This window comes from Bufo gargarizans, chromosome 1 (assembly GCF_014858855.1).
Source record: "Bufo gargarizans isolate SCDJY-AF-19 chromosome 1, ASM1485885v1, whole genome shotgun sequence".
Lineage (NCBI taxonomy): Eukaryota > Metazoa > Chordata > Amphibia > Anura > Bufonidae > Bufo > Bufo gargarizans.
In genome coordinates, this window is record NC_058080.1 from 59,086,231 (window position 1) to 59,113,575 (window position 27,345).

At 44.2% G+C, this 27,345-nt stretch overlaps 1 protein-coding gene across 3 annotated transcripts in view; it reads left to right on the top strand.

The window, feature by feature from the left end:
- FAM193A (family with sequence similarity 193 member A) overlaps window positions 1-27,345 on the top strand; it is a 92,452-nt gene that overhangs the window by 48,181 nt on the left and 16,926 nt on the right. Inside the window, exons 8-19 of one of the 3 annotated variants that reach the window (XM_044295553.1) lie at window positions 1,657-1,804; window positions 3,733-3,810; window positions 7,787-7,899; window positions 9,117-9,359; window positions 11,216-11,369; window positions 11,444-11,623; window positions 13,247-13,495; window positions 14,879-15,077; window positions 17,775-18,047; window positions 19,756-20,038; window positions 23,309-23,495; window positions 26,975-27,208. In XM_044295553.1, the coding sequence (XP_044151488.1) occupies window positions 1,657-1,804; window positions 3,733-3,810; window positions 7,787-7,899; window positions 9,117-9,359; window positions 11,216-11,369; window positions 11,444-11,623; window positions 13,247-13,495; window positions 14,879-15,077; window positions 17,775-18,047; window positions 19,756-20,038; window positions 23,309-23,495; window positions 26,975-27,208 (2,341 nt within the window). The remainder of the gene's footprint in view (window positions 1-1,656; window positions 1,805-3,732; window positions 3,811-7,786; window positions 7,900-9,116; window positions 9,360-11,215; window positions 11,370-11,443; window positions 11,624-13,246; window positions 13,496-14,878; window positions 15,078-17,774; window positions 18,048-19,755; window positions 20,039-23,308; window positions 23,496-26,974; window positions 27,209-27,345) is intronic. The other 2 variants (XM_044295558.1, XM_044295565.1) reach the window with 2 other exon arrangements.

Here is a 27,345-nt window from a genome sequence, read left to right on the forward strand (position 1 = left end):
CCTGTCAGATGAATGTCGTAAAAAAAAAAGTGCCAAAACAGCAATTTTTTGGTTACCTTTCCTCACAAAAAACGTAACATAGAGCAATTCAAAATCATATGTACCCCAAAATAGTACCAATAAAACTGCCACTTTATCCCCTAGTTTCTAAAATGGGGTCACTGTTTGGGAGAGTCAACTGTAAGGGTGCATCAGGGGGGCTTCAAATGAGACATGGCATCTAAAAACCAGTCCAGCAAAATCTGCCTTCCAAAAACCATATGGCGCTCCTTTTCTTCTGCGCCCTGCCGTGCATCCTTACATCAGTTTACGACCACATATGGGGTGTTTCTGTAAACTGCAGAATCAGGTTAATAAATATTGAGTTTTGTTTGGCTGTTAACCCTCGATGTGTTAAAGAAAAATAAATGGATTAAAATGGAAAATCTGCCAAAAAAGTGAAATTTAGAAATGTCATCTCCATTTTCCGTTAATTCTTGTGGGACACCTAAAGGGTTAACAAAGTTTGTAAAAGCAGTTTTGAGTAACTTGAGGGGTGTAGTTGTTACAATGGGGTCATTTATGGGGGGTTTCCACTGAGTAAACCCCACAAAGTGACTTCAGAACTGAACTTGTCCTTAAAAAGTGGGTTTTAAAAATGTCCTAAAAATGTTAAGAATTGCTTCTAAAATAAATTCTAAGCCTTCTGACTCCTAAAAAAAGATAAAATGACGCCAACATAAAGTAGACACATGGGGAATGTTAAGTAATAAATATTTTATGAGGTGGTATTTTCTGTTTTAAAAGCAGAAAAATTTAAAATTTAGAAAATTTGCTAAATTTTCAAAAATGTTTGGTAAATTTTGGATTATTTTATAAATAATGGTGAAATATATCTACTCAAATTTACCAGTGTCATAAAGTACAATGTGTCACGAGAACACAATCTCAGAATGGCTTGGATAAGAAGCGTTCCAAAGTTATTACCACATAACGTGACACATGTCAGATTTGCTAAATTAGGCTCTGTCAGGAAGGGGGTAAATGGCCCGGATGTGAAGTGGTTAATGACAATGGCTGTATGTTTGGGGTCCGTGTCCTGCTGCAGAATACATTTGATGCTTTGGACAAGCATCTCTCTTTTGAAGAAGCACTAGGAAACGGGCAACATTGAGGACCATAGATGCAGTGGTCTTCCAAGAAAACTTAGTGCAGCAGATGCAAAACACAGCATGCTTACTTTCCTTTGAAATGCTAATATGTCCATTATGTCTATCAGCTCAGAACTGGCAGAAACCAGTGGGTCCCAGGTACACCCATCTGTTAAGAGATGTCTAGCCAAAATTTGTCTTCATGGAAGACCTTTGATGTGGAAACAAGGCCAAGTGACTCAACTGTGCATGAAAACATGGGGCCTGGGATGCAGAGAAATGAGTGATTTGTTTTCCCAAGAGGTTAGGAACAGCAGCAAATTTATCAGAGCACTTGGTTGTAGGTAGATCGCTTTCTAGGGCACGGTGTATGCAGTTTCTTTAGGTATAAACGTAGGTAGTAGTTAGTTTGTTGGGTTGCATCCACAGTGTTATTGACCAGCATTGTTTAAAAATCATGAGCTCTAAAGAGCGTTCTTTTTACCGAAGCAGTCGCTAATACCTAGACACTTGGTTTGTGCCGCAGGCTGGGAACAACATCGCACGACTCGTACAGCGAGGACATGTACAGTACCTTATTACAAAGGTACCTTCAGCTGGAGCAAGAGATGGGTCAGATTGCTGAAGAGTGGCTGGAGTGTCAAAAAAGAATCGACAACTATGTGGATGAGCAGGTAAATGAGCTGATTGTTATGTCCATGGGATTACCCACAGGTTTGTGTCATGCATGATCCAATGTTGTGCTCCTCATCGACATCCATGGTCTCTGCTGTGTCTAATGTTCAAATGGAGTGGATATTTAAAGTGGTTGGGATATAAAATCTCTGAAATATACCTGTTTTCCTGTGCATGCGCCGTTGCTTTGCATATAGACACTGCCCTGATTCATCACCTGTACTGCACATGCGCAATGACGTTGATCTCGACCCGGAAGCGGCGGACCTCTGCAATGCTTATTGGCACATGCGCATAATGGTGGTCTTGGCTCTGTCAGAGCTTTACATTGTGTCATTGGTGCATGCGTATACGGGTGATTTCGACCCATGTGCCGATAAGCAAAGCTACAGGCGTGCGCGAGAACACAGGACCAGGTGAGAGTACCTTGCAACTGCCGAGTCCTGTCAATAAAAAGCAAGGTGGGGAGCGGCCGGGCGGTGAAAGGACCTGAGCTTTGCTGCATCAAGGGTGATGTCCTTGTTGCACCAAGCGGCTTAGATGCATATTAGGACAAGGCTCACCTCTCAGGAAGCAAAAAATAAAATAAAAAAATAAAAATCTTTTACTTGGGTAACCTAAGGCGATCTGTCTATGTCCTTGGTTTGATAAGCAGTTCGCTGATGACAGAATCTCTTTAAGGTGTTTGATATAAGCATCATTTCTCCATATTGATGAGTGGTATCTGACAGGAGGTGAGTAGGAGCTGCTTAGTCAAAGGATAACATTAAGGCCGAATGCACACGTCCGTTGTGCGACCAATCTGTGCATTGGGGACCACAGTTGTGGTCCCCAATGCACGGGCAACTTGAATGGGTCCATGGTCTGTGCGCACTGCATCTCCGTAATTGCGGACCCATTTAAGTGAATGGGTCTGCATCCGTTATGCAGGGTGCACACGGCCAGCGGCCGTGGATTGCCGACCCGCCATTTGCGGGCTGCCCAACGGCCGTGTGCATGAGGCCTAAAAGAACATCTTTAAACGTTTATATAACTTTTTTATCACCTCTTCTGCTGAATAATCCGCACCTACTGTCTGTTATCTACATAGTACTATCCATCATTGTGCAGATGATAAACCCAGCACCCATAAAGGATAACCATGATTGTTTTTTACGTGCACACGTGGATAGTGTTTTCAGAAACCCCATCCATGTATTGTGCTGTGGATTTATAGTGCAGAATTTGCGCAGCGAGGCTGCCCTGTCTGAACTGACACTTACAGCTAGGTAGGAATTACGGTTGGGAACGGACATTGACCCATTTTATTATAAATGGGTATGTTCACATGGTTGATTTTTCTGCCATACCGAGTAAATCAAAGCATGTCCAATCTGGTCAGTTTTTCCAGCTAGACTCATTCGAATTAATTGGTCTGTGTGAAAAGTAGACCACACAAGGACGCAGCCCATGTGGGACCCGTCCAGAACGTGGAGGCGAGTCCTGTATCCCGTCTTTCCATGGATTGATTCTTCCTGCTCACTACTGCCTCTGTCATTCCACCTGGAAATGGAGAAAAGATTGACAATTGGGTGCCGCCAATCCTCTTGTCAATAGGGTCTATATCTGCGCACACTGAATCCTGGTTTGAAAAGTGACGGGCTGTGTAAGGACATAACCCATTGACAAGGTGAATGGTAACGTCCAGCGTCCAGGAGGAATGGCACAGTGCAGAAAAGATATTTCATTTGTAATTTCATGCTAGTATTTACTAAAAATAGACTGCAGTCATTTGCCAATTATCACAGAAATACCAATGATCTGGCCTAATGCCCAATTTCCCAATTGCATTTGCCTAAAATCACACTGTAGTCGGTGATTCTACCTCCGCAGAGCTCAGGGAGATTCTACAGAAAGCATGTTTATTCTGGTCTAAACTTCATTTTAGATGGCTTTGCAGTCCAAACACAGGATGCTAAAAGAAGATTGGGAATACTATAAGCAAAGGATGTTTATTGAAGAACAAGTAAGATGCCTCCATTGCTTTCACTCTGCTTTGGGTTTTACTTTTCATAAAGCAAAATCCTATTTTGAGCAAAAATAAATTGAGAATCTCTTTCTTCCACTGCTCCGTTATGTTCTCGGTTTGATCGGGTAGATAGCCATGTCGCTGTACTGCTTGCCTCAAATAATAAAAATGTTAATTTTCTAAGCCAGGGAGACCTGCTGTGTGGCTTAGCATTCAGGTTGAGTGGCCATCACTGTTGTGTATTGTTGATTTTAAAGAGGACCTGCCATGCTGAACGTGGCCTCTGCACGGTATAGAGCAGGAGGAGCTGAGCAAATTGATATGTAGGTTTGTAGGAAAAGAATCGGGGTAATTTTATATTTCATTCATTTTATATCCCTCCTCCTATGCTTCGGAGTTCAGAGGGTGGTCTGATCAGTGATTGACGGCTGTCTCTGTATGCAATTATACAGGAAGGGTGTCAGTCACTGAGCACCACCCGCTGGACTCCTAAACATAGACTACAATTGTAAATGAATCTGCTGAGCTCCTCCTGCGGATTGACCCTTTAATTTTTAGTGTGACTGGTTTCCTTTAATTTTCTGAGTGAATGTAGGTGCAAGAACTATAGATATTCGCATTGATCAACCATAACATTAAAACCTAATATTATGTAGGTCCCTGTTCCTCCACCAGAAGAGCTCTGACCTGTCCAAGCACGGGCTCCACAAGACCTCTGAAGGTGTGCTGTGTAGAGAAGAGCAAAACGATTTTGTAATTCCAGGTTGCGGCAAATGTGCAGTTGCTGCCCCCGCGCTTGCTTCGCTACACTGAGCAGCAGCGCAGATGCGAGATTGTCCGAGACAGGCGACATTGGCCTTGGAGAGTGGCACCTACACACTGGTTGGGACTGTTGCAGAGCGGATTATCCACGATTTTTCCTGCACGGGTTTTCTAATCAAAGGGGCACATGCGTGATACTCACTAGGCATCAAATGGTGGAAACTGTCCTGCCCAGTGTGCCGATTCTTCTATCCACACATGGTCAGACCACACAGGCCAGCCATCGCTGATCAGTGATCGCTGGTTCACTGGTTCTCCTTCCTTGGACTTCTTTTTGGAAGGTACCAACCATTACTTGGCAGGATCACAAATTACAAGACCTGTTTAGGAGATGCTTTGAACCCAGTTGTCTAGACACAACCTGGCCCTTAAATTGCTAAGATCCTTAAGCTGCATTTAGACGCAGCGAGGAGAAGCCGATTGTCTGGAAGGAAGAGTTCCTTCCTGAAAGTCTGCTTTTCGTTAGGCGGAGGTTAGAGCTGTATTTACATGCAGCGATCTCCTCCACAGTACAAGACCGCACATTCTTCTGCTCTGTAGTGATTATTGAGGTGTCCGCATCTCCGATCACTTAACCCGAGGAACGAGTGTGTGATCTGCGGCACCTTTAGACTGGCCAATTATCGGAAACGTGCATTCGTAGGAATGTTCGTTCCAGATATTCGAGCCGTGTCAATCCACCTTTTATGCCTGATAATTTTACTTGCTTTTATCACGTCCACTTCGAGAACTGACTGGGCTGTTTGTCTACTATATCCCACCTCTTTGCAGGGTCTTTTGTCACGACTTGAAATGGTTTTAATATTATAGCTGATTGGTGTAGGTTTAGTAATTGGTTGGCTTAGTATTCACAAGGTTGACTTGCCGGTAAGTTTCCATTCACATAGCAATATTCTCTGGTGCATCAGGTTTCTGTTGCCGATACCAGGAATTGCATAATCTACAGTGCTGCTTATGGTGTAAAATAAATAAATAATAGAAACCTGACCAATCCGTTAAAAAATGTGAACAGAAGCCCCTCATATCTTATATAGTGTATAATGTCCCATGTGAAGCGCTGATCTATGGCAGTGTTTCCCAACCAGTGTGCCTCCAGCTGTTGCAGTCCGGGCATGCTGGGAGTTGTAGTTTTGCATTTGGCTGTGCGGGCATGCTGGGAGGTGTAGTTTTGCAACAGCTGGAGACACACTGGTTGGGAAACACTGATCTATGGAACAGTTAGCAGTCCGAACTTAATTGTTCCTATTATAGACCTTTACGGCTTATACCATAACATTTTTGATAGGTGGATGTCCCACCTTTCTGCAAAAGGGTGATCTCCTGTCTCACTTCACTGGTGGCCACCAAATCCAGGCAGGGGGGAATGATTGGAGAGGTGGCCATACACCACAACCTGTGGACAGAGGTGGCACTGTTTTTCGGTTGAGAGCAGCCGCATTTTTTATAATCCCTGACAACACCTTTAATTGACCATAGTAGCTCATCGATATCTGGCACTGCACAACTCCCTTAAAATATTGGCAAAAAGGAGCTAATTTGGCACTTAACGTCTTTTTTTTTTTTTTTTTTTTTTTTTTTTTTTTTTGTGTGCGCGCAGACCTCAGTACAAAATAGTGAGACTCAAATGGGTGTATTTGGTGATGTGGCTCCTGGGGATTGTCCAGCCTGCTGGATTACTTCTGGACTTCAGTGCCAGGAACATATATCATCATGTGTATATATTTCTGTAGCAGGCATGTGTAATTCTCCATTGTTTGTCTACATAGTCCCATGCCTTCATGTCATTGTCATGTCCATAAACCAGTCAAAAAATAGTAATTCTCAGTGCTGTTCTCTTGTGTCTTAAAGGGATCCTGTCTGCTCGTTTTTGGGATATAAACTTCCAAGGTGCTTCTTGTCCCCTTTTTCCAACTTGCAGACATGCTGAAATCAGCTTTAATCCTCACTCACACTCTATTAGCTTTTTCAAGGGAAGGCGGCCGTCCCATTCCTCCTCGAAGTCCAGCATTTCCTGCCCGAACCGAATCCTCTGCGTGATTAGACCTTCCCCGTCACAGGGAAAACGTCACCCCCTTGTCTCTGGGGCACAGGCATTTGTTCGGTGGCATTTCTGCCGCATGTGCTGTCATATTCAGTGCACAGATCCTGGCTTCAATGTGTGCATGGGCCGCACAGCGCAGGAGCTTGCTCCTAGACCTCTGTGCTCCACCAATGAGCGCTGACTTTTCAGAAGTGATTCCTCCCGCTGTGCAGAGCATGTGCATTGAAGCCAGGAGCCGTACTCCAAACGTGATTGGTCATACGGTGAAAATGCAACAGAACAGCACCCGTGTGAGATCTCCGAAGACGGGGTGATGTGGAAACTCAGTCAAGTTTCAGGAAGCCGGGAATGCTTGGCTTCAAGGAGGGGGAGTGCCTGCCATCTTGACTCGAAAAGGTAAACTTTCATACGACGCAAGCCTGGATGAAAGCTGATTCTATCTTTTATTTTTATGTTTTTTGCAAATTGGAAAGGACACGAGGCACCTCAGGAGCAACATGGGCAGAGTGGAGTGGGACTGAGGGCAGATTATTACACAGACGAGCGGACAGCTTTCTGTTCAAGTGTCTTTACATGATTTGCGTCAGTCCCTATTCTCTTTAAAAGGGTGCTTCTCAGGATAGGTCATCAATATCAGATCAGCGAGGGTCCGGCACTCGGCTTCCCAGCTGTATGAAGGGAAGGTGTGCGCATGCTGGGTCTATGGCGAGCAGAAAGGGAGACTTCACACGCGCACTGCATGCGCCTTCTCTTCACACAGCTGATAGGCTGGGGTGCTTCATGTCGGACCCCCGCAGATCTGATATTGATGACCTATCCTGAGGATAGCTCATCAATATTAAAAGCCCTGAGAACCCCTTCTAGCGTTACCACAACTCGAAATGGAGAGCGTTTTGGGCGGCGATTGATAGAATTGCAGTCCTGATGGTGTATCGGGTGACTTGTCTCTTTAGAGATCTTTGTGGTCTCTGTGGTAAAGCTGCAGTTTTGCGGTGACTTTTGGGCACCTGCTGTAGAGTGCTAACCCAGGGCTTTTTTTTTACCTTCATATAGTTAAGTGATGGATAATTATTGCATGCCTGTTTTATGTCTTTTTTCCCCCCCCCTCAGTTAAACAATAAGAAGGCGTTAACTGGAGAAAACAACTTTGCAGACAAAATGAGGCACATGTTGTCAACGCGGATGTGCATGTCCGACTGTCCGAACTGTAACTACAGGAGGAGGTGAGATTATTGCTCTCGGACGGTCAGTACTTTGGTTTGTCCTGTCTGCTGGATTACCATAGACTAGCCTCAGATCAGGAGATCTACATTTGCTTGCTGGTGCTGTAATATGCTGCAGTTTTGGAGGAAAATCTGCATCTTATCTGCCACATGGGAGCATATACCGTAACAGTGTCAGCCACAGTAAAAAGGTATACATTGTTGGTGGCATACTCTGGCTGGCTGTAGATCACGATTAAAGGGTGCTGGCAGCTTCATTTGATTGTGGATCCAAAATACGGGACATTCTTATACACAGTATATTGGCAGAATGCCCCTGCGTTTCCACAGGACAGCTACCGCAGCCAAGCCCACCTGTGTATTGGTGTTACCTACAGATGTGGTGTCACTGGCTGCAGGGTTGTGGTGGCCCTCCTGTACAAGCCCAGCAATGTCCCCTTGCTGCTGCAGTTGGGAAGTGGACATGTATCGGGTTATGGAAATTAGATTCAACTTGAAGAGGTCGGGGGCACTCCATAATTTTTCACTCGGAACGATCTTGTAAGGGTGCTAGAAAGAATGTGCGGTAATGTGCTGTCTTGCTGTGGTTTTGCAGTTGGGCGGCTTTTACCTGTGAAGCACGTGGTTTCCCATGCAGTTCCCGATCATGTGGCACACTGGGCACAATGTGTAATAGCACTTTGCTGGTACTGTAACGTAATTCCACTGCAGAGAATTTGCTTGTGGCCTTAGTGCTTGCAGAAATGCTATTTTTTTCCATGTAGATATACATGCAGAAAAAGAGTAATACAGTACCAGCAAATCTCATGTACTCTTTCTTGGATGTGGAAATTGACCTGCTGTGTGGATTTCGAAATCTGAAGCATGTCAGTTGGTACTGTGTTCTTTGCAGATTTCACCCTTTTCAATGAAAGGGTGAATCCGCATCAAACGTGCACTAACAACCGCGCAAAACGCTCACCAAAAATCTGATTTTGCAGGTAAAGATTTCTTGCAGATTTTCAGCAGTACAGATATGCTCCAGTTGTGCTTTCCACCCAAATCCTTAGAAAGCTAGCAGAATGTAGGAGGTCGTGTTATGCCTGCTCATAATTTGTATGCGTGCAAGTTTTTACAACTTCTAATTATGGAGCGCGTAGTGTCGCTGTTTTGATTATCACCTTCAAAAACGATAATTGATTGAATTTCTCTGTCTGTTCTCTGTGTTCTGCTCACAGATGCACCTGCGATGACTGCAGCCTGTCTCACATCCTCACATGCGGTATCATGGATACACCCATTGCCGATGATATCCACCTAAACCCCTTACCACTGCAAGTCGACGCTACTCCAGACTATCTATCGGAGATACACCCACCCAGCATGTCCTCCACCAGTTCAGGGTCTGGCCCCAATTCTCCCATCACTATCCAGCAGCACCCCAGGCTGATCCTTGCAGACAACGGCTCTGCACCGACATTGTGAGTTCTGACTGTGCATGTGTGGTAAATGCTGTGCGCTGATTTTCTTCACCGACAGATATGGATTCTGCTGTTTTGTGAACTGCACCCACATTTTTTGGATTCTTAAATTATCAGCATAGCAGGGAGTTCAGTAATTGGCGTTGATATGATTCATTTTTTTTTTTTTATAAAATGCCATAGGTCCTTAAAGGGGTTGTCTGCTTTCTGCTTAAATTTCTGAATAGCATACACAGGCCATTGTTTAGCCCAGCGCAGGCGCAGATGCAGAAGAGTTGGCTGCCTGTTTCTGCACCTGTGGGCAGCAGGGGAGGTTTCTGCGGCTGTGCTGGCATAAGCAGAAGGCCCTTTTTAGTGTTACATATGCCATTTCAAAAATTAAAAAAGACAAACCCTTTAATTTATCCAGTACCAGAACGTGTCTATAATTAATTCATTTTACACACACACACATTGTTATACTTGTTTTGGTTGAATTTTTTTTAATTTTTTTTGTAAAAACGCAAGGTAACTTGCTGTCAGCTATCTTTTAGTTGATGTGTTTTTTGATCTTTTAAGAGGTTCTCTGGGATTTACATATTGATGTCTTATCCTCACGAAAGGCAATCGGTATGAGATCGGTGGGAGTCAGACCAGTCAACCAGTGAGCTCTTAGGCCTCTTCCGTCATGTTCATCGGTCATATGGCATATGTGCTGCTCAGCTGCATTGAAGTAAATGGGACTGAGCTGCGATACCAAGCACAGCCGCTATACAATGTACGTCACTGCGCTTTGTAAGCTGCGAGGAGTCTGCTGCGCTCACAGGTGATGGCCGGGAGTTAGCCCCTCTCCGATCTCATATTGATGACCTATCCTGAGGATAGATCATCAATTTGAAAATCCCAGGAAAACCCCTTTAAGGACTTGGCACTTCAGGATGAGGATCTTTGTCCAAATGATTGCACAGCCCCGCAAGTGCGCTGTTAGATTAGGAGCGGGGCAGTGGCACTAATCCAGAGACGCAGCTTAATGGCAGACATCAGAGGAGCCTGGGATCTGTTGTTTAACCCTTTGTATGCTGCAATCAGTGCTGATAGTTCCATTCAAAAGAAGATTCTGGGGTTCACATCCTTGATTGTGCAGAAAGCCCAGAGTCCGCTGAATACCCCGAGGCTTTCTGACTGTATCGGTGTAATACAGCGCAAAGTGTCAGTGCATTATAGTGAAAAGGATAATAAATAAATAAAAATCCTCAAATGGGATAAATATAATTCCCCAAAAACATAATATATTTACTTGGTTTCTTCTCTATATAGTTATATTTCCATTACGCCCCATGACCGCACCTGTGAGAGATCCTCCCCCAGGTGCTGTCATGGGCTCATGGAAAACATATTACCGGTAAGAGTAATTGAAGTATTTTGGATCTAACCCAAAGTTTAAGGGGGTCGTATACAGTGCTAGTATATTGAAGACCTTTACACAGGATAGGTCATGAATAATCAGATCTGTGGGGGTCCAACTCCAGGGATGCCTGCCGATCAGCTGTTTTAAGAGGCCACAGCACCTTTTCTCTTTTTTTTTTTTTTTTTTTTTTTTTTTTTACTGATCACCATCTAGATTGCAGCAGTGGTGCAATGTAAATACAACTGCTTGTCCCCTTCACTTGAATGGGACGAGTAGTTGTAATTACACTGCACCTCCACTACCAGTTAGATGGCGTGCGGTTGAACACCTACGAGGACGCAATGTGAGTCGGACCCTCACTGATATGATATTGATCACCCATCCCAAGGATAGGTCATAAGCACTGTAGCACTGCACAACCCCTTGAAGGCTTGTGGTCGAACTTGATCTGTTCTCTTTTTGTTTATAGTGGTAGTGATGATGAAGATGGAGCCCCTTTATCAGCAAAATTTGCTGATATCTACCCCCTGAACAACTACGATGATGCAGATGTTGTGGCAAACATGAATGGAATTCACAGTGAGCTCAATGGTGGTGGTGAAAACATGGCATTGAAAGACGAGGTAGATGACTCTTCATGGCAACTAGGCATCTGTCGTGGCTCTTGTCTTTCATAATCACGGTCTCTGCTTTACAGTCCCCTTCAGTGAGCAGCACGAGCAGCAGCTCCTCAGAGGCGGATGATGAAGAAGCAGATGGGGAGAGCGGCAGTGAGCAGCCCGACTTGTCAAAAGAAGGCATTCATGTTGGGAAGAGGTCACCTAGAAAGGAAGGTCCAAAGATGGATAGCCCCCCTCCGTCATACCTCAGCCCCCAGGTGATTCTTGTCCTTATTCCCTGTCCTGTGAAATTTGTCAAAATGTATTGATTCTGAGTTGAGCTAATTGACATCTGAGAGAGCACAAGCGCAGCTACAGCTGATCGGCGGGGGTGCTGGGAGTCGGACCTCCTACTGATCTGATATTGATGACCTATCCTGAGGACAGGTAATCAATATTTACCCACTGCACAACCCCTTTAAAAATCCACACTGAATTTCAGTTTTTCTCCTGCAAAATCCACAGTACGTCCGCCCTATGGAAACATACCCTTAAAGGGGTTGTCTAGCATTTTACTTGTCCTGACTCTTATCCCCTCAGTGTCTGATCGGCAGGGGTAGCTCCTGAACTACACAGCTCTGTCCTTTTTGTTGTGGACAGAGCACGTTACTGCAGCTCTGCTCCCACGCACTTCAATGAGAGCAGCACTACCGTAACTAGCTCCGCAAGACACAGTGGAAGAGGCTGGGCAATTCAAAAAATAGCTCATCGGCAAAGGTTCGAGATGTCCGTCTCCAACTGATCAAATATCGATGGCCTGTCCTCAGTAAAATGTATTTACACAAGCTGATGCAGCAATATATCCCCCAAACCATGCAAAAAATAAATAAATATATATTTATATTCAAAAGAGGATATGGAACATAACATTTAATACTGTTCACTGAAATAAATGAGGCCCAAACTAAAAAGTAAACGTAAATTGGTGAAAAATAATCCTCAAAGTAATATATAAAGAAAGGTCCTTAAAGGGGACTCGTAGCCCCTTTCCCATTAATACATAGGGTCTGTTTTACGCTGGGTTCACACCTGAGCAATCGGGATGTCGCGCTCTGTATGCGCGATTCTACGGGCGTCTGACATACTCGGCTCCAGAACAAGCGAACGCCTACTGTCGCGCATTCTCGCTAAGTCTATGTATGGGAAAGCGCGACAAGACGCCCCAAAGAAGCTCCTGTACTTCTTGGGGCGTCGGGTGTTTTACAGCGCTATCGTACGCGCTTAAAAACGCCCAGGTGAGAACCATTCCCATAGGGAATCATTGGTTCTTGCCTCTTAAGCGTTTTACAGCGCTTAGGAACGCGCTGTAAAACGCTCAGGTCTGAACCCAGCCTTAGGGCTAGACAGTTTCATGTCCTTATGTAACCTGCAACACTATAGGGGCCGCTTCAAGAGAGTAATACAAAAGGTTGAAGAATCTACAGAAAATTACCACCGTCACATATAAACAGAAAATAAACCACCCATACACATGTTAGGTGGTAAGGACCTACGTATAGATTACTTTGATAATTATTTACTTTTTAGTTTGGGCCTCATTTGTTTCAGTGAACAATAGTAAATGTTATGTTTTAATCTATTCTCTTTCCTCAGTAGTATAATATCCTGGACAACCCCTTTAAGCTGGAATCACACTTTCAGTTTATTGTGCCAAAAATAGGTTTTCTCCTCCCTGCCGGATCTGTTCTTGGCTTTGCTTGAAACTGCACGTGTGATTCCTTGTGATAGTCTGCTGTGGCCGTTCTTGCAAATATTATGGTTGTATACGGGATGACATAATGGAGACTTTTCTTAATTTTCTTGTAATGTAAAGTGGTCTGACAGCGTTTTCTATATTGTAGGTGGAAACCATACCAAATACTTGTGAATGTCATGTATGTAAGCAGGAAGCTTCTGGCCTTTCCCCATCTGCAGTGGTAGCTGGACGCCTCCCTCCTGGACATCAGTTTGTTAATCCTGACAAGCCGACACACCCAGCACTTCACCTCTACCCCCATATTCATGGACATTTACCCTTACATACAATCCCTCACTTGCCCAGACCTGTAATCCATCCCACACTCTATGCTTCTCCGTTTGCACATAATAAGGTAAGTTCTGAGCTATTAAAGTCTGTGATCATTCATTCAGGCCTAGATATGGCTCCTTCTGCGTATGGAGCAGAAGGATCTAGTTAACAGTATCAGCTGGTTTTCTGAAGTCGGGCCCTCACAATCTGATCTAGCCTAGTCCTAGAAACCCCCCAAAAGGCATTTGTCATCTACTTTGGACTAACCAGACATATTCCAGAAGGTGTTACTGCATAGGCTGAGTAAGAGCTAGGTTTACTTCTGCAGTGTATGTTCTAGCAGGAGCTTCAGTCAAAGAATCTTGCAAAAAAGGATAAAATACCGCTTCATGTAATACCAGAATCCATATTCGAACCTCATTGGAGCCCCTGATAGTCAACGGGATCTGACTGGCATATGCCTGATCCAATGATTCTGGTTTTGTGTTCCTATTTTCTGCTGCCTACCGAACCTAGTCTTAATGTATTGTACAATCCTGTAGTAGGACTAAGTAGCACAGTCATCTGATCGGCAGTGTGTAAGGCTGTGGGAGAGCCAGTTATCTTTCTGCTGTCTTCTCCTGGAAAGAACTAACACAATTCCTATTTAATGAAGAAAGGGGTGCGAATAAACCTGTTCAAGTGGGAGGATGAATGTGCCAGAAAGGCCTAAACATATTGCCCGTCTCTTGCGAGTGGTCCTGCACTGCTTGCTTTAACTCCTGTGAGGTGATGGCTGTCGTCCATGAGGGTGACGCACACAGAGCGTCATGCAATTACAGACTTTCACAAGCCAAATATAATTGGGCTTCATGGTCTTGACGTATCTGGCATGACTTGTCATTGTGCCCTGGGATGTTAAAAAGGATAACGGGGCAGCTGATAAGTATAGTGCACACATTCTGTTAACTCAGCAATGCCAGTGGTCAGCTGGTTCGTTGGCTGTATTATTTAGGCCCCATGCACACGACCTTATAGTTTTTGCAGATCTGATGCGGACCCATTCAGTGGGGCGGCAAAAAAATGAAGACAGCGCACCGTGGGCTGTCTGCATCCATATGTCCATTCCGACGGCCCGCAAAAAAATAAATTAGAACATGTCCTATTCTTGTCCATATTGCGGACGAGGATAGGACATTTTTTTTAAAGAAAGGTGAAAAAATGGCATGCACACAATTGGTATCCGTGTTTTGTTTGAGGCCTTATATGAGCATGAAATGCGTTTGGGCCTGTGTGAAAAGTCTTTTAAATAAGTGCCAATTGACTTTTTAGCATTGGTGCTCTTTATAGCCTGTGTTCGGGGCGTGTAAAAGAATTGGCATTTCTCAGCATCTCCTTAACCCCTTCTCTTCTGACAGATGAGCTTTTCCTATGGTGTTTGCGTGTACTATTGCACTTGGTCATGCTTTTTGTGTTTTTTGTTCAGGCCTTGCCACCAACCACCGTTCAGAATCACATAAATAAGCATCAGGTGTTCAATGCCTCTCTACAGGATCACATATACCCAACCTGTTTTGGCAATTCTCCCGAGTGGAACAGGTCGAAGTTTATAAGTCTATGGAATTCAGAAATGATGAACGAGAAAAACTGGAACCCAACGTCTTTTTTACCAGACCCCTTGGCTGGTAAGTTGCACTTTGCTGTGGACACCACAGTTAAAACGAATAAAACTTTGGATTGTGAGAATGTGCTTCATTGATAGTCTGACTTCTAGGGCAGAGTACGTATCTACCGCAGTCTCATAGAGATGGAGTGTCTATGGGACTTGTAGGATGGAGCATGTATGTACCACAGTCTCACAGAGATGAATGGAGTGTCTATGGGACTTGTAGGATGGAGCATGTATGTACCACAGTCTCATAGAGATGAATGGAGTGTCTATGGGACTTGTAGGACGGATCATGTATGTACCACAGTCTCATAGAGATGAATAGTGTGTATGGGACTTGTAGGACGGAGCATGTATGTACCGCAGTCTCGTAGAGATGAATAGTGTCTATGGGACTTGTAGGATGGAGCATGTATGTAACACAGTCTCATAGAGATGAATAGTGTGTATGGGACTTGTAGGACGGAGCATGTATGTACCACAGTCTCATAGAGATGAATAGTGTCTATGGGACTTGTAGGATGGAGCATGTATGTAACACAGTCTCATAGAGATTAATAGTGTCTATGGGACTTGTAGGACGGAGCATGTATGTACCACAGTCTCATAGAGATGGATAGTGTCTATGGGACTTGTAGGACGGAGCATGTATGTACCGCAGTCTCATAGAGATGGAGTGTCTATGGGACTTGTAGGATGGAGCATGTATGTACCACAGTCTCATAGAGATGAATAGTGTGTATGGGACTTGTAGGACGGAGCATGTATGTACCACAGTCTCATAGAGATGAATAGTGTCTATGGGACTTGTAGGATGGAGCATGTATGTAACAGTCTCATAGAGATTAATAGTGTCTATGGGACTTGTAGGACGGAGCATGTATGTACCACAGTCTCATAGAGATGGATAGTGTCTATGGGACTTGTAGGACGGAGCATGTATGTACCGCAGTCTCATAGAGATGGAGTGTCTATGGGACTTGTAGGATGGAGCATGTATGTACCACAGTCTCATAGAGATGGAGTGTCTATGGGACTTGTAGGATGGAGCATGTATGTACCGCAGTCTCGTAGAGATGAATAGTGTCTATGGGACTTGTAGGACGGAGCATGTATGTACCACAGTCTCATAGAGATGAATAGTGTCTATGGGACTTGTAGGATGGAGCATGTATGTAACACAGTCTCATAGAGATTAATAGTGTCTATGGGACTTGTAGGACGGAGCATGTATGTACCACAGTCTCATAGAGATGGATAGTGTCTATGGGACTTGTAGGACGGAGCATGTATGTACCGCAGTCTCATAGAGATGGAGTGTCTATGGGACTTGTAGGATGGAGCATGTATGTACCACAGTCTCATAGAGATGGAGTGTCTATGGGACTTGTAGGATGGAGCATGTATGTACCGCAGTCTCGTAGAGATGAATAGTGTCTACGGGACTTGTAGGATGTAGCATGTATGTACCACAGTCTCATAGAGACGGATAGTGTCTATGGGACTTGTAGGACGGAGCATGTATGTACCACAGTCTCATAGAGATGAATGGAGTGTCTATGGGACTTGTAGGACGGATCATGTATGTACCACAGTCTCATAGAGATTTATAGTGTCTATGGGACTTGTAGGATGGAGCATGTATGTACCACAGTCTCATAGAGATGAATAGTGTCTATGGGACTTGTAGGATGGAGCATGTATGTACCGCAGTCTCATAGAGATGAATGGAGTGTCTATGGGACTTGTAGGACGGATCATGTATGTACCGCAGTCTCATAGAGATGAATGGAGTGTCTATGGGACTTGTAGGACGGATCATGTATGTACCACAGTCTCATAGAGATGAATGGAGTGTCTATGGGACTTGTAGGACGGAGCATGTATGTACCACAGTCTCATAGAGATGAATAGTGTCTATGGGACTTGTAGGATGGAGCATGTATGTACCACAGTCTCATAGAGATGAATAGTGTCTATGGGACTTGTAGGACGGAGCATGTATGTACCACAGTCTCATAGAGATGAATGGAGTGTCTATGGGACTTGTAGGACGGAGCATGTATGTACCACAGTCTCATAGAGATGAATAGTGTCTATGGGACTTGTGGGACGGAGCATGTATGTACCACAGTCCATAGAGATGAATAGTGTGTATGGGACTTGTAGGACGGAGCATGTATGTACCACAGTCTCATAGAGATGAATAGTGTCTATTGGACTTGTAGGACGGAGCATGTATGTACCACAGTCTCATAGAGATGAATGGAGTGTCTATGGGACTTGTAGGATGGAGCATGTATGTACCACAGTCTCATAGAGATGAATAGTGTCTATGGGACTTGTAGGATGGAGCATGTATGTACCACAGTCTCATAGAGATGAATGGAGTGTCTATGCGACTTGTAGGACGGAGCATGTATGTACCACAGTCTCATAGAGATGAAGTGTCTATTGGACTTGTAGGATGGAGCATGTATATACCACAGTCTCATAGAGATGAATGGAGTGTCTATGGGACTTGTAGGACGGATCATGTATGTACCACAGTCTCATAGAGATGAATAGTGGCAGTGCACTTGCTTGACTTTCTGCTCCTTTCACAGATTTTCATAAGGCCCCTTTTTTGGTGATCAGTGTAATTAAAATTACCTGAAAATGCAAAGCTATACAGTATTTTATGTTTTTCCCCCCTTTTTTTATCACTTTATAGGGGGAGACATATTAGGTCCAGCACTCCCAGAAATTAGACCAGAAACACTTCCAACCACATCCAGCAACGAGACCACACCGGTACCGGATGTGAAAGAGAAGAAAAACACTGCCAAAAAGAAATGTCTTTATAATTTCCAGGATGCCTTTATAGAAGCAAATAAGGTTGTGATGGCCACATCATCTGCAACTTCGTCCGTTTCCTGCACAGCCACCACAGTACAGTCTAGCAGCAACCAGTTCAAAATGTCATCCAAGAGGCCTTCTTCTATAGGTGAGAGGGGAACCGTATATCTGTCTATCTATATTAGTGTCTCTATACGTCGACTTCAGACTATATGTATCTGTCCAATTACTTTTCTATGGCTATAATTCATTGCATCGCTTTCAATGGGCGTTTTGGATAAGGAACACGAGAACGGTGATCCCTATTCCTCTGAATGAAATGGCAGGTCAAGCTTGCAGGCTGCCAGTCCATTCATACTTTATGGGACTGCTGGGCTTAGTAGAGCACAGCGCTCGGATATCCCTTGCAGTCTCACAGAGAATAAATACAGCAGCGCACGTTCCCGGCGCGCCACTCCATTAGAACAGGGGAATTTGCTTTTCTCCTATACTGTGGATAAATGAGAAGTTGTGGCAAGTTTGAAACATATTTAAAGGCTATGGACACCATGGGGTCATTCTTTTTATTGCATTCTACTCCATTTTGGGCAAAAAAAACAGGCAATTTGCCAAGCTGTAACACAGATAAAGGCGGCTCTCCACTGGTTTTTCTGGTAGCAGGTGCTCTTGTCCAAATTGACTCACCCTCGTCAATAAAAAGTGGATTTAAAATTATATAGAAATAGTGGACAGGCACTCTATTTATGGGTTCATGAAAAGACGGTTTTATTTATAAAAACAATATATTAATAAAAAATATCAGCAATTAATATTAGTTAGTTAGTGAATATAGCAGCAATAAATAACAATAACAATATAGCAGCAGTTAATGGATGGCACTTGATGAATAGTTGTAATAAAGGTTTTTTATATAGTCTCCCCTTGTATAGACCACTGATTAGTGGAGCAATGTTGCAACAATGTTCTTAATGACAATCTTCTTAGTAGCTAAAAATGTCTTCTTATCTTTCTTTTCTATATCGTGCAGATAATCCAGTTTAGCTTATAAAGTCTCTATTATATGTATTCAATATTTCACTCACGATTAAGCTGTTTCTCTGGTGCGGCGTCCCGCTCCTGTTTTGAAAAACAGACTGACCTTTTGTGATTCGGATCCTTCAGTTTCAGCTTGTTCAGTGGTCGGCGTGCCACATGCTATGGCGGCGTATCTCTTAGTTGTTAGTTCGCCCCTTCAATGTTCAGGTCGCCTCTTGACCCCTTTGTTTCAGCTGTCAGGACTCCGCTTTGTAAGTAACAGGTCAGTTTCGTGAGTGTCTTGAATTTAGTTCTTCTTAGAGCGCTCCAGTGATGTAAATCTGTTCAAAGTATGCTGTTTCAATCAGACATGTTTCGGAGCTCAACTCGCTCCTTCCTCAATGCCAAGCTGTGAGCATCTTACTCTCACCATCATCCAGCTATGTATAGCCCCTGTCTTTTGAACTTCTTACAGCTTATAAACACTTATTTAAGCCTTATTCTTATGAGTTAATAAGAATTGAGCGATTATGAGTGTTTATGAGGTCAGGAGATCAGAGATAGAGCCATCATCTGAGCTGCCTGACTGGAAACCATATAAACACAGCCTGCTACTAGAAAATCTTTAGATTGTACAGAGAAAGGGGCTACAAATTTTTAATATAGACTAATTGAAAAAAATGATGCTTAGCTCAAAATGAGTACAATGCGATGATGAAAAAATTGCCTCTAAAGGTGTACATAGCCTTTAACTACATGTATTCACTTCAGACTGGGGAGGAAGGGGGTTGGACTCTTTAAATTACAGTTTTATTTTACTTTGACTTTCTTAATCATTTCAGGTGATGTATTTCACAACATCAAAGAAGAGCATAGGCATCCGTCTACACCAGTTGCACCGAGAAACAGTCCGACAAGCTTAGCTTCCCTTCCCAACCTGTCTCCTGCTACACATTCATCGGCCTCCACTCCACACCATCCAAACATTAATCCTCAGCCTTTCCCCAAGACAGCTGCCACCGCTCCTGGTTTTGTGGATCCACACTTAGGTTTCTGTCCTTCCACTGCTGCTCCTCCAACATCTGCTACAGATAGCACGCTGAGCGCACCTCCCAGTGTCTGCAGGTAACGAAAATGCACGTTTTATCCTGTTAGCCATTGCTGATATGTTGCATGTATCAAATGAGGTATAGGTGGGTATACAGATAAGCTCTTAGCAAGCTCTGCCTCTGATGTCACCATATCTAAGGCAACTATCCTAGAAGTCAGTGTTTGACCCTTTAAATAGGTCTTGAGACATGACTTTGATAATAAATAAGCCAGCACCTCATCTGCATACAGCTGTTTCAGGGTGATTGCCCCTCATCAGTGCAGAGCATAGAGATCTGGGTGAGAGGCCTAGGTCAGGATTTAGGGGATGCTGTATCTCTTTACGGAGAGCTCCTTAATCAGCATCAGGAGACTTATAGGCCATACATGCTCCTCTGGAATTCTGGGAAGAAGTTAGGCAAATGAGCTCTTGGCAAGCTCTGCCTCTGCTACCATATGTAAGGCAGCTATCCTATAAGTCAATTTTCGACCCTTTAACTAGGCCTTGAGACTTGCGAAGGATATCAATAAGTACGCACCTCATCTGCAGAGATGCCGATTAAGACGCTCTCCATAAGGAGAGATAGTATCCCACAAATCCTGACTTGGCCTCTCACCCAGTTAAGCCAGTACTCTCAGCACTGATGAGGAGCAATCACCCCGAAACAGCTGTCTGCAGATGAGATGCTGGCTTATTTGTTATCCAAGTCATGTTTCAAGTCCTAGTTAAAGAGTCGAGTTAAAGCTGCCTTACATCTGGTGGCCAGGGTTGCCAACCAGAGTTTTTTTTCTTCGGAAAACCATACCGAATGATCTAGATTATTATTAATACATGTCTGTAGCTCAATATACTGATCAGAACTCATTACCAGCATTTACTGTGAGCTGTGAAATGATGATTAGCACCTAAACAATTTAGTAACACCAGCCTAAAAAAAAACACTGGAAAAAAGTTGCCAATTTTTACGGACTGTCCAGAAATTTCTGGATGATTGGCAACCCTGCTGATGGCATTAGAGGCAGAGCTTGCTAAGAGCTCATTTTCATCCCTTCTTCACAGAATTCCAAAGGAGCATGTATGGCCTATAAGTCTCCTCATGCCGATTAAGGTGCTCTCCGTAAGGAGAGATAATACTCCCCAAATGTAGGTATATTGGAGCATAGTGCACTTGCTAAGCACTGGCAGTTCTGTACTCTCTTCCCTGCCCTCACTAAGTGCAGGGAACAGAGGTAGACAGGTAGAGCTGACAGCAAGTCAGGCAAGGAGACCGTCCGAGAGGGCACAAACAAGGATAATGCGGTTTGGGGAGTAAGCCAAGAGGTTCCTCAGTCGTCTTTAGTGCTCAGGAGACTATTACACCTTGTTTTCTAGTAAAAGAAAACACCTTTCCCTAGAAAATGTATTACAAAAATGTTTAACATGTCCTGTCCTCGCACTATATTTCTCTGTTCCGAGTCAGTCCCCCAATGAGGCAGAAGAAACCTGAGGCATTTCCTTCAGTGTTAGTCCCGTCCTGGGAGGAAACCAGGATGCGCAGGGGATGAGCGGGACCTATGAGGGAAGACCCTAGGCCGCTATTTGCCTCTGCCCCCTGATATGGAACAAGGCAGGAAGCAAAGGACGTCCGGTGGGCCCGATGCTGCCGCATGAGGGCAGGGAAGAGCGGCATAATATCATCATAGCTGAGAGAGTGCGCAGGCTACGGTGGAGGTGAGGGACCCACATGGGGAGAAGGTGACCCTTGAACAGATTTTAGGGTAACCCGACTGAGCCCAGGATCCAGTCACCGTATTCAGGTCAGCCAGGCCAATAGCACAGCAACCCCCAGCCACCGCGGAAGCAGATGCAAACCAGGGGGAGGGATGGAGGGCAAGGGAGGACCTGCCACAACATGAACCATCGAACAGGGGCCCAAGATAATGTCCCACCAATGACGCTACATGCGGGAAAAGCACCTTCTGGGAAGGACATCTCGTCCTCCGACCGGAAATCACCTGCAGAGACCTCTAGAAGGCCATGAGGGAGATGTCGGGAAAGAGTTTGGCCTAGTCTCGGCGGAAGCCAGGGGCTAGAGTAGATAGTGTAGCTGAAAATGAGGCACCCCCAGCGGACTGAAGCTGCAGGGTGCTGGGAGGCGGGGAAAAAAAAGCTACAAACAAAAGGGTATGCACAGAAAGGGGGTAAAAGCGACCCCCCCAATTGGTGAGAAAAATGTCCCAATAGAACCCCTGAATGGCTGGGAAAAATCGTTAAACAGATGGGGCCTTGTCACAGCCAGAGACGGGGACAAAAGTAGATGCAGCAGCCAAAAATGAAACCCCCCTAAGCGGACGGACACCGGGGGGAGGGAAATGAGGGGGTCATAGCAACCCCCATATAGAGAGAAAATGAGCCACACAGAAAAGGCGGGAACTGGCGCGGCCTAGTCCAGGCACAAGCCGGGGACTAGAGTAAATAGGAGGCTGAGGAAGGGAAGGACGGCCAGGGGGGAGGGTACCCTGATGGAGTATGGATGGAGGGAAGGAGTCCCTAACTAGGGCAGGGAGCATACTCACCATCTGGCGTCTTCAGGCGCCACAGGGTCACCCCTTCGGTAAACTCTCACTAGAGTGGGATTACTGGTACTCCACTGCGGATGCAGTAATGGGGGACTGGGTGACCGGCGAGGTACGCGCCCGCAGGGGGTGCTACTAAAGTGGACTTCCACGATGAAGACCCCCTGCTGCAGGATGAAACCTGCACCTGTAAAGTGAAAAAAAAAAAAGTAGCAGCAAAACCTGCAGGAGAAGAGCAGGCCTTGTCTGCCTCCTACGGACACTAGGCTAAAAACTGATTAGCCTAGTGTCTGTCGAGAGGGTATAGCCCATCTGGGCAGAGCCAACCTTTTTAATATTGAGTGTCGCCTCCTAGTGGTAGCTGGGCGTATAGCCATGGTGCTGTGTCCCCCCCCAATGACATTAACGAGGATTTTGGACATCCCCTTTTGTAAGTTTTCCATCTCCGCTACCAGAAATTGTAGCGGAAAGCATGCAATAGCCGTGACACAAATTGCAACAGAAAACACTTGTACTACATGTGTGTTTTGCCACGTAAAAGGCAGCAAAAAGGTGAAAACCAGTGATGAAAACCACAGCATTAATTGACTTGACAGCTTTCAAATCCGCACTGCAGTTCAGTTTACGCTGCTGTTTATGTACACAGCGCTAGGGCGCGATTTCAGAATCTTATAACACTGCTGGTTTGCCGCAGGTGTGAACCCATCCTTACAGTCTGCAGACTTTAACCAAGTGTGACTTGTATTCCAGTGATCCCGACTGTGAGGGTCATAGGTGTGAAAACAGCGCCGCATACGATCACCAGCCATACGACGGGGAGGAGAGTCAGGACGAGGACAGCTGCTCAGAACACAGCTCCAGCACATCAACATCCACCAATCAGAAAGAGGGCAAATACTGTGACTGCTGCTACTGCGAGTTCTTTGGACATGGAGGGGTGAGCATCTTTTATATATAGAACTGCTAATTCATGGTCTGCCTGAGATGCAACTTTCCAATATCCACCCTGCCCTGATTCTGTGCCTCTACGTTGTTTGGAGGGTCAGGAGAAAGTGGCAGCGTTGTCCAGACAGTGCTTTTTTTTTTAGTAGAAAGTCATGCCCCATCCTGATTGCTGCCGGTGGAGAACTTTTTCTCAGATCCTGGCTCCTCCAGTCATTTGTTTGGGCCCCTGCAGTGAGTTATGGCCTGATCAGGTACTTCTTTGAGGGCTCTTCAGAATGCTGCAGTGCTCTTGAGCAACCTTGTCAAGTAAGCAACATCGACAGTGAAGTCTATACGGCTCATCACAAAGCATCTCTTGTGTTATACCTGGCTCTCTGCGGGCCGCCTTGGGGAGGAACAGCAGTCGTTTTACTGACTGAGCAGCTTTTCTCTGTCATAGTAAGTGAGAAACCTGAACCAGGGGATGCGCATATTGGGGAGCCCGATCAAAATCCATTCTCCAGACACAACATAATGTGAATTTCAGTGCATTTCATAATAGATTCCATTCATTCTTTTTCTTTCTGTGTATCTTTAGTTATCTTTAAAGTTGATGGGTTCCCAGTGTACTTTGTGTTAAAGGGAGTTGTTTTATATTAGACAATGGGGGCATATCGCTAGTGATATGCCCCCCATATGCTTTCTGCTTGCTTTTATTCACAAGACTTTTAGGCCCCTTTCACACAAGCGAGTTTTCCACGCGGGCGCAGTGCATGATTTGCGTGTTTTTCACTGATGGTTGCTAAGAGATGTTGTTTGTAAACCAGTTTTTTTTTTATCACTCGCGTGAAAAACGCATCAATGCGCATTTCACCCGCGCAGAAAAAAAAATAAACCACTGAACGCAGTCGCAGACAAAACTGACTGAACTTGCTTGCGAAATGGTGCGAGTTTTCCTGAACGCACACTGAACACATCCGGACCTAATCAGTCACTCGTGTGAAACCTTATGGTTTAGTTCCATGGATCAAACTCTTTCCTGATTAATTAATGAACACACAAATGCTCGCCTTACTAAAACACTGAGCTCTGATAACTGTACTTGTTAAAGGGGTTATCCTGTTTTCTGTATTGATGACCTATCCTGAGGATAGTTCATCAATATCAGATCGACGGGAAGTGTTCATATGAGGGCTGCCTTGTCTTCACCGTTTACCTGTTCTCCATCAACATTATAGAGACTGGCAGTGTAATTACATCGCAGCCATCCCATTCCTTTGGATGGGACGGAGTGTAATGTCAGAATATTTATTTGCTCCGATAAACGGTTTTATTTATGTAAACAAGTTAGGACCTATAAGGGTCTATTCACACGTCCGCATCCGTTCCGCAATTTTCCGGAACAGGTGCGGACCCATTCATTTTCAATATGGCCGGAATGTGCTTCCCACATCCGCATTTGCGGATCCGCACTTCCGTTCCGCAAAAAAATAGAACATGTCCTATTCTTGTCCGCAATTGTGGACAAGAAAAGGTATTTTCTATAAGAGTGCCGGCAATGTGCGGTCCGAAAAATGCGGAACGCACATTGCCGGTGTCCGTGTTTTGTGGATCCGCAATTTGCAGATCCGCAAAACACATACAGTCGTGTAAATGGACCCTAATGGAAGAGATTCCAACTTGTTTTTCACAAATAAAAAGCTAACAAGAGCTCGTGATTTGTGCTAAGTTGATGACAAAGGAAGAAAAAGAAAATATTTCAGTTCAATGAAAATAAAATATATGACTATATAAAATTGTTGGCAATTAAAGAATAATCAATGATCTGCAATCAAGAAGACAAAATAACCCATAGGGTATAGATATAATCAAAAATCAAACCGATATCTTGGTAATAACTGACGCAAAAGAAAACTTTAGATTGACACTTGATTTCTCACAGCGAATAGATGTGATGTGATCATCCCCCTTGCTGGCTCCTACCAAATTTTATTCCCCCCCCCCCCCCCCAGAAAGGACCTGACCTGAATTTTCACGTGAACACTGACATTATTATTATTATTATTATTATTATTATTAATATATATTTTTTTTCAATGCTGTTTCTTATTACCACCACCAGAGGGCACTAGCGTTCTATGTAAGAGTTGGTGTAATTACAAATCAAATCTTCTATTTTCTTCTAATTTTCTAAAAGATGACCCCTGACCCAAATCTAGGACTATGTTATAAATATAGATAAAAATGGCATTTAAGCTTACTACTGTCAGACATCCAGTCTACTAGAACGATATATACGATTTGGAACAACTCTTTCACAGGACACTTATCTCCTTATCTGTGCATTCTTCAGACCTGTTATAATTAACTTCAACCATTCTTGTTCACATCATAACAAGTCTACATGGGAAATCTTACCTAATTCTATACTCCATGAATATATTTTGATTACCAATAATGAATTCTAATCGATTTCAGTTTCTTAGGAGAAAAAAATAAAATAAAAAATGTGTGTGTGTATATATATATATATATACACATACATACACACACACACACACACACACACACACACACACACACACACATACAATACAATCACTTTATAGCTATATACTCTATACAATGGATCCCCTTCTATTAATTGGGATGGGGAAAAAAAAGCATAGTACATTAGACCATTGTTTTGCAGTAGCCTGCCTGTTTTATGGTACATCTCTACCTCTCCCATTCAATTTACGACCTGGGAATTGTATATGGAAGCATTCCTAACTTTTTAGTCAGTGATTCTCTGTCTTGAGAAAGCTTGAACTCACACTGCCCTTTCAGAAAACAGACAAGATGGCTACCAGAATGTCCATATTCCCATCTTTAAATGTAATCTGTATAGAGGCTTTTATAATGTTGATTCCTTTTCTGTTCAATATACCTGACAGTAACTGCCACTGCTTCTTCCCAGTCAAATGAATGGAACAGAGGAGCAATAAATCACAATGCTTACCGCTGCAATGTGGACGAGGACTGCCACTGATCTGATGTGGATGACCCATCCTGTTATCAGTGTTAAAATCCGATGTGAAAATTTCCTTGACAAAATGAAAATCTGCACTGATTGTTTTGCCATGCAGAAAGTGTTTGCATGTGGATTTGATTTGTAAAATCTCCTCCACTTGCCTTGTACTGCAATATCCTGCAGGTTTTACTGACACAATCTGCAGCACATCCTCTCTTTGACGGGTACCAGGGTAGATTTTAGTCGACTGGAAGTAAACGGTCAAGGTTCCTGTCGACAGCAAGCAGGGATTGTAAAATCTTTGGAGAATGTCTGCAGACGCAGTATTGGAAAGTTTTTGTAGTAATCCATTGAGTACGTGGATGTTACTCATTGAATGTGTGCGTTTTCTATCTCCTATAGCAGTTCCCTCTGTGACTTGGTTATTATACAGTGTTGAGACCATATGTTTGGCTAAAGCATTTTGCTTTGAATTAAAGCCCCCATCAGCGCCAACCAGCAGGAATTACACGGAAATGAGGGAGAAGCTCCGTTTACGGCTAACCAAGAGGAAAGAAGAGCAGCCGAAAAAGCCAGACCTGATCCCAGAAAAGGAATCCGGTGTGGTCGACCATCGAAGGGTAGAAGATCTAGTACAGTTTATCAACAGCTCTGAATCCAAACCAGTCAGCAGCTCCCGGGCAGCCAAGCGTGCAAGGCACAAGCAGAGAAAGGTGAGCTCCTCACTGTTCTATAGCACAGCATTACCCTATAGACACACGCACAGAAGCAGTTTGGCTTCATACAAAAGGCTACTTTCACACCATTGTTTTTGCTGGATCCGGCAGGGTTCAGCAAAAACGCTTCCGTT